The sequence below is a fragment of the Alosa alosa genome, chromosome 17, assembly GCF_017589495.1.
Source record: "Alosa alosa isolate M-15738 ecotype Scorff River chromosome 17, AALO_Geno_1.1, whole genome shotgun sequence".
NCBI classification, from domain to species: domain Eukaryota; kingdom Metazoa; phylum Chordata; class Actinopteri; order Clupeiformes; family Clupeidae; genus Alosa; species Alosa alosa.
The window spans coordinates 1379585-1388022 of record NC_063205.1 but is presented as its reverse complement, the minus strand read 5'-3'; the positions used below and the strand labels follow the sequence as shown (position 1 = coordinate 1388022).

Here is an 8438-nt window from a genome sequence, read left to right as displayed (position 1 = left end):
GTGTTTTTAGATGGTTGTGGGCAGCCGTGGCCTACTGGTTAGCACTTCGGACCTGTAACCGGAGGGTTGCCGGTTCGAACCCCGACCAGTAGGCACGGCTGAAGTGCCTTTGAGCAAGGCACCTAACTCCTCACTGCTCCCCGAGCGCCGCTGTAGATGCAGGCAGCTCACTGCGCCGGGATTAGTGTGTGCTTCACCTCACTGTGTGCTGTGTGTGTTTCACTAATTCACGGTTTGGGATAAATGCAGAGACCTCTTTTTTTGACCTCACGGGATCAAAAGAGTATACAGTGGGCATCGCTTTCAAATGACCACTTCAGTCGCGCATTACGAGGCGTGAAGCTGCGTGAAGCTTTAGTACCACTTTCAGCCACTGTGCGTCGCTCTGCCACTGTACATCGCTCTGCCTCTGTACATCGCTCTGCCTGCCGCCCCTTTTGAAAAAGCAGGAGACTTGCCGAGAGGAATCCCAGCCCTACTAATTCAAAATCAAAATCATGCATAATTAAACATTACCTCGATTTAGGCTACTTGGGTATGTCTTAAGGCTTGACTACCACGGTGGTAACAAAAATCGAAATCGAAATTTGCTGTCTACATAATTGTCAGTGTTGGGGTTACGCCAGCTCATAAAATCAAAACAGTGGTGTGATAATTGAGCCAGTAGAAAATAACTGTTCAGAATTAATCTGTAGCCTTAGGTAGGCTTCTGCAGAAAACAATGTTGTTGCCGATTTAATACTATCTGGCGACGTTTTTAACAGGCTACGCAATAGAGGCTTAGACAACTATGACCCAAGTTTTGGTTTCGTAAATTCATTTGCCCTACTTCTTGACTGCAATGTAGTCAATTGACTGCTTGACATGTAATTTTTATTTTTCTGTACAATAAACAAATACATCTGCTTTATGCCGCAGAATTACATTCATATTTGTCTGACTTCTGCAGATGCGCAAAAAAACACTGCCAGGCCATCCTTAAAAATATTTTTGTTTGCCGTAACCCCACCGACCCTGTCAATTTAGAACCGACCCAAATATTTATTTTTTTCCCCTTTTAGTCTGACCGACTTGCCGGTTGTAAACTTCCGTTAAGACCGACCGATTTTTTTTTTTACTCTAAACAACCAATACAAATAAAATACTATTTATTTTAGTAGGCCTAAGTATTGTGAATATAAATTGCCTACATACAAACATAGGCTCTCTTAAATAAAACCCTGTGGCGTCATCTTTACACTATTGGTTTACATGTCACACTATGGCCTAAACAGCCGTTTCATTCACACAAACATCTCGACTCAACGCTTATTACTTGGCACGAAGCTCTGGAAGAACTGTGCCCAGAGTACACAGCTGTTTCACCAGCACATTTAAATTACTTGACTAAAACCATGCATAACTGGAGGTACACCTGTTATCTGAGCAGTCTGTATGTCCTCATTTTGCGAATGCGAGGACGATAGGAGTCTGTTGCATAGATGTCCGAGTCACGCATAATGTTTGAAAACCACTGGCTCGTAATCACAATAATTTAAAACACGACAGTTGGATACTTCATCATGTTCCCATGCCTACATTTTGGTGAGTAGCATAGAGATTGTTAAAACAATAAAGTATGGCTCTCCGTTTGGGACATCGAAAACTTATATTTTTAATAGGGTAGACTACCATCGGAGATGCTAACTTGCAGACATCCCAACTTGCAAAAAGTCATTTCAGGGAGGCATCACGAAGCCCTCCCCGCCCCCCCCCCAAAAAAAAAACAAAAAAAACTTTAGCCTATACAATAATGTCAGTACAACAAATAAGGAAGGCCTATAGATGGAAATTGTGAAAATAAAATATGTAGATTTTGGTAGTTTGGTCTTTTCATGTAGCCTTGGCAACTATCCATCTAGTAGGCTATAGGCCTGAATAATATGCACATGAATTGACACTTGTTAAACTCACCTCAACATGTCTTTTGCAATCATTAACCCGCTGTGGGCAATGCTAAAGTCACTGTTTACAAACAGTGCAGCGTGCAAGACTAGGTCCATCATTATGTTTTACTCTTATGAGACAAGGGTAGCCTACACTTTGAAATGGGTCTTACATTTTCCTTTTTGAGGCACTGACTCTACCATGGCGCTCCTGTTTCTACTGAACTCATTAATTAAGTTAGGAGAAAAGACATAAAAACCATACTACACTGAAAACTGATTGGTTGATTTAGCTTAAACAGGCCAATCAGGATGCTCTCTGTCTTTGATGCGCTCAGACACACACGCACCACCTCTCTCTCTCTCTCCCCTCGTAATGCGCTACACTCAGATGCACACGCGGTCTAGCATCGCGGCGCTCTTGATCGCTCACTCTAGATTCCGGGAGATTTTATCTAATTTGCGGGGTCAGGAGCCGCTATCAATATCTGGGGAGACTCGGAACGCCCGGGGAGACTTGGGATGTCTGAACTTGCAAAGGCCTCGGGATAACACGTTATCTCCACTATCATCAGTTAATGCCCCTTGATCAAAGTGGGGAATGAAAGAAAAAGTTTGAGAACCACTGGCTTAACAAGTTACCTGCAGTCCAGAACACACAGAATATTGCAACAGAAAGTTGCCTTTATAATCAACTACTATTTGTTCCAACAGCATTCAAACAAAGCCTTTATAAAAGTGAAAAAATATATTCCATAAGAAGTAAAATAAAATACTGTTACTGTAGTAACTGTATCCCAAGCTTCAGCTCCCCACGTCTGTGACAGGCAGTAACAAGTCAGCTTGTTTATACCCCACACTGAACGCGTAAGACCGCTATAGGCCCATCACTGTGGGGTGCGGTAGCCTAGCCTACTCTCTGGGATTTAAGTCAAGCCATATAACCATACAAATGTTTCAAAATGAGTAATTTCGGCTTTGTCTGAACTGGCCATTGTAGGCTACGTAAAAAATAAACAAGTAGGCATAGTCCCCTATCCAATGATATCGGCAAATGTTTGTTTAAGTAAGAATTTCACTTCACCATGCACCTTCGACAATGAATAGCTCATTACACTTATGTTACTGTTGAACGTAGGCCTAACTGGTATCATCTAAACACTGGCATTTTATGGCATTGTGTCATGTAAGGTCTTTGCAAAATCTAGAGAAATGTGTGAGGTGGTCAGCGGTCAGGAGTAGGCTACTCCTAAATAGCAATAAAAGATTTTAGCTATAGGAGTTTCTCTTATTAAGTTATTCACAAAGCCTTTCAGACCTAGGCTACTCTTAGTAAGGGAAAATGACAACTCCTGAACAGATTCTGGAGCTGAGCGCTCTAGAACAGGGATGTCAAAGTCAAATACATTAGAGGGCCAAAAAAAACAAATTTGCTACAAGCCGAGGGCCGGACTGGTTCAATGTTTATTAAAACATATTAAAATGACTGCACGTAACCTATTGAACCAAGACGTGTACTGTATTTTATTTAATGATTAAATGAATAATGACTGTGACTGAAGTGCAGGCAAAGTTTGCACAGAAATGTACAATTTTTCCCATCCTCACCGACCTTGTCATAAAACTTTTTTAAATGATCATACGACACCTCCTTGCTGCTTTGTCGTCTACATCAGCCTTTCTCAAACTTCTTTGACCTGAAGCCCAGTCAAGGCATACTTTGGGGTCATAGGGCCCACCTACATGAACCCACCCCCTCCTCCCACCCCCCATCAAATTATCATAATATCACAATTATTATAATTTTTATACTGTATTGCTATACATGCACTTCAAAACAGTCAATGTTTAAAGTGCTAAGATTGTTCACAAAAGTTTGTGAAAACATGCACATCAGAGTACTGCTTTACTAATGTGAAATATAATTAGGCCTACAATAGTTTCATTGTTTTTGCATTGTTGCATGATGCTTGCATGAGAAATACTTCTCAAAACAACAGCAATTATATGGGTGCCGTTGTTTTGGGATGTTTCCCTCATGCAAGCATCATACACTGATAGAATATTTATATGCTAATTACGTTTCATTTGAATGCCTGAATGTAAGGATTTAGGAAACACAATACCAGCTTTTGTGAATGGTGGTAAATGGGCGGATCAGATCATCGTGAAATCACTGATCTGGAGATCTTTAACTATCTTTAACTAAGACTAATTAATAGCTTTTGGCTGACTTTAATACTTAATGCCAAACAGTGTGTTTGCTACCAACGTGCACACGCATGCATTGAATAAACGCTCATACCACGACTTAATTCTATGCCTCTATGTTTGATGACACCAAACAAGTATTTCCTACTAATTGCAGAAATGTTTGTTTTCTTTTTCTGTCCGCGGCTCCTTGATCAATTGCATTGATCAATCAAATTATCTGAGGATGGCCCGGGAATAATTTCACTCTGCAGACCATTGTCCACACTGCGGACCGCGGCCCATAGTTTGAGAAATGGGACCTGTATGCTGCCATATTAAGGCCTTTTTACGGTGTGTTTTAGCCGGGTTTTCGCGTGGAAGGCTCTGTAGAAATCTAGCACCCTATTCAACGAAGTTAAACTGAAAGAGCGTGCCGTTCACAGACACCAGAATGAACGAGTTCACAGTAACGTTCATCAGGCAGTAGTAATACAATGCGTTCAGTTCCGTTAAACTCAAAAATATGAGCGAGTTCATGAACTTTCGTTTATTGAGCGTGTTCAGGCACAACACTGGGGAGGGGGGTAGCTGAAAGTTGACATCTGCCCTGACTGAATACTGATGAATAATGAAGCCGAGGCCCACTTGCGGCGACGCAGTGAGTTCGTGGGCTACCGTTGCATTGTGGGGAATAGAGTATTGGTGCGTGCAAAACAGCAGCCGGCGGCTGTGGCCTGCGGGCCGCTTCTAATACTAATCAAATATCATCCCGGGGGCCGTAGATAATTCATCGCGGGCCTTGACTTTGACATGTCTGCTCTCGAATATTTGACTAACAGTCTAAGAGTGAGTGAGTCTTCGTTGCTATGGATGACGTTATTACTCATGCACGAGCTTGACTGAAGTGACCACCTTGATTGGCTGATGATTGTAACGCGGGAATGATTCCAAACACCTCCCTTACGATGAGTAGCAGGTGACAGGTCTGAGAATGCGTGCGCTACACAGGGACAGAAGATGATGAATAACTGAATAAAAAGGCCTAGCCTAAATGAATCAAGAGTAAGGCAAAACAAATAGCCTGTAGCCTAATGAAACATACGGATTGATGTAGTATCTTTGTAACATTATTAAATTAATCTGTTACTATGCCTATGCCTACGTTTGCAAAAGAGAACATTTTAATTTGATTCACAATAATGTTACATTTAATTTACATGTTGACAATGAGTAGCCTAGTTTTGGTTGTTGTTGGCGTTATTGCATTGTTAGTTATGCCTACAATGCAAAATTGCTTCCTCAATGCATTGGAAGCTCCAGTAGCCGATAGGATTTCAAACAGGCTAAATGCCACAAAACCGGTTTGTGAATAGGTCTGTGAGTTAGGAGTCCTCTCGACTTCTTTTAAGCTGTCACAGCTGGTGGGAAGGTGTGATTTGTTGGGGGCAGGGCCGGATTACCTGGGCACAAATGTCTGATGGCCCCCCCTGCCCCCAGTCAACGGAATCGGGTGGTCAGTTAATAGGCTATGCGAAATAGTTTTCAACATTTTGAATATTAGTGTCGGGTGAATTAGGAAATGTTCTCAAAGTAGCCTAATGGCTGAAAGCTGCTTGGGATCCCCCCTGTCAAGCAATATAACCATACAAATGCGCGCACTCATTGTTTCAAAAGGAGTAAATTCGGCTTTGTCAGAACTTAGCTGTGGACGACACGGCACGGCATGCCCAATTGAAAATAAATTAACGCAATGCAACACAACACAGACCCCGCTTCTCTCACGTCAGTCACTGACATGAACGAAACACAGAATCCGCTTCTCTCACGGCAGTCACTGACAGTAGCCTAGAATAAATGCATGGGGAAAAAAACTTCCCCATGACAAAGACATCGTAAAACACTGAAAGTTAATATTTTGTCACTAGCAACATACATCTGTCCTTTGTCAAATGTATTATGTTCCAAGTAGCCTATGCGTAATTCTGCTTCATAAAGTTGAACAAATACATTTGCTTATTTCACAGAAAAATATACAGTAAATGGCCAGTTAGGGTCTACAGTGCAGAGTTGGTAAGTTATGGTAGGCCAACTTGCAGTGAACATACAAACAGGGGAAATTCTTTCTCTAGTAGCTGAGTAGCCTCAGGTGTGCCATGAGACATAAGGGCGAACATGCAAGCACCAATGAATCGTGTTCTCAATGACAATCACGCCAAGTTAAACTTAAATAGGTTAACATCACTCTAAGTTCGCCTTCAAGGAAAACGATGATTTGAAGACATCTGTTTCGTTGGAAGGGCAAGAGGTAGCAACAGGGCAACACAGAGACAGGCCCGATGGCAGGGCTGTTATGAGAGTATTAAAATATGGGATATTCTACGGGAAAACATTAAGACTGCAAGACAGCGGGGAAAGTTAAAATACGTGATAAACACGGAAAAAGTTGGCATGCATTGTTTCGGTCCCCGTGCACAGGGATTATTTGTCATATTAATAATCACATATGATTATTTGTGAAATTGTGCAAAAAGGCGCAACACATTTGAAAAGGAAGGACTGGTAGCATGCAAGCTTACGGGAAAGATTGATTTAAGAACATTATCACAGTGTGTGGCTGTGGCGCGGGCGGAAGATAGCGACAATTGGCAGGGGAGGGTCATGTCTTTTTTAACAATTCTGTCAGAGGGTCATTGAACAATTTCTAGCAGGCAAGGGAGGGTCATGCAACTTTTGACTGAAGCACTCAAAATTCCTCCGGTGGCCCCTTCAATAAATAAAGAACAGTCCCTAGATTGCTGCTGGGCTATATGTCTTGGTTCATGTCTGTTAACAACTCATTGCCGTCAAACGCATAGCCTATCTCACGGTTGCATCCATTACAAACAAACATGCAATGTGAACGTCTGGGATTGGGAAGAGCACTAAATGCTCTACTGAATAAGCACAAAGTCAAACCTTTAAATGAAAAACACTCTTTAATAATCAAAAAATAAACCGCCAATGAAGTAAATCGTTTATAAGCCTGTAACTCCGTGATAACAGGACGTAACAGGAAGGCATTTAGGCTGAGCAGCGGAGGTTAATATGTTCTATATTTTGTCCAAATGATGTCTGTCTATCATCGTTGCACTTTCGGAAAAAACCAGAATGTTTAATTTGTCCTGCGTTTCTTCTACGGCTGCAAGCGGGATTCACTCGCAGTTAACCAAATATTTCTTTATTAGGGCAGGGCAGGCATATTTCTGGCTATTAAATTATTTTTCTAAACCAGTCTGCTAAAGTCTGTAGTGAAGTCTGTGTAGGGTTTTCCAGGCTCCATTTCTTTTTACGAGACACCCTGCTCACTTGAGCCATCTACCGGTGGGAAAATACAAATTAAAGTTGCGTGATACCGCGTGATCCCACGCGCGGACCGCGAGTGAAGCTGGCCAAGTCGAAGCACTGCCCACTGTATATACTTATACTTAATACTTATGTGACACAGCAAGGCTAACCTAATGTGTCTGCTGCCCCCTGCAGGCTAACCTAATGTGTCTGTGTTGCCCCCTGCAGGCTAACCTAATGTGTCTCTCTGTGTCTCTGCTGCCCCCCTGCAGGCGGTGTATAACCTGGCCAACGTGGCGTGTAAGTGCCACGGCGTGTCCGGCTCCTGCAGTCTGAAGACGTGCTGGCTGCAGCTGGCCGACTTCCGCCGCGTGGGCGACTTCCTGAAGGAGAAGTACGACAGCGCCACGGCCATGCGCGTGGGTCGCCGTGGGAAACTGGAGCAGGTCAACCAGCGCTTCAACCCGCCGACCGCCACCGACCTCGTCTACCTGGACGCCAGCCCCGACTACTGCCTCCGCAACGAGAGCACGGGCTCGCTCGGCACGCACGGCCGGCTCTGCAACAAGACGTCCGAGGGTGTGGACGGCTGCGAGCTCATGTGCTGTGGCCGTGGCTACGACCAGTTCAAGACCTACCGGCACGAGCGATGCCACTGCAAGTTCCACTGGTGCTGCTACGTCAAGTGCAAGCGCTGCACCTCACTGGTCGACCAGTTCGTCTGCAAGTAGCCACGGACAGAGAGAAGGAGAGGAACGAGGGAGGGAGGAGAGAGAGGGAGGGAGGAGAGAGAGGGAGGGAGGAGAGGGAGGGAGGAGAGAGAGAGGGAGGAGAGAGAGAGAGAGAGGGAGGGAGGGAGAGGGCCCTCTGGCCCTCCACAGACTCTGAAGACTTTGTGAGAAATAATAATGAATAAAATCAAATATTGATATTAGTGATGAAGGTGATGAGAAGAATAGCAATTACTGGAGGTTCTAATGAGATGTGTTTGGCTTC

The 8438-nt window shown here is 43.6% G+C and overlaps 1 protein-coding gene across 1 annotated transcript in view; it reads left to right on the top strand.

Moving 5' to 3' along the window:
- Positions 1-8187, top strand: part of LOC125310947 (protein Wnt-5b-like) — a 16942-nt gene extending 8755 nt beyond the window's left edge. The window contains exon 5 of the mRNA XM_048268748.1: positions 7715-8187. Within this exon, the coding sequence (XP_048124705.1) occupies positions 7715-8173 (459 nt within the window). The 3' untranslated portion in view covers positions 8174-8187. The remainder of the gene's footprint in view (positions 1-7714) is intronic.
- The last annotated feature ends 251 nt before the right edge of the window (positions 8188-8438 follow it).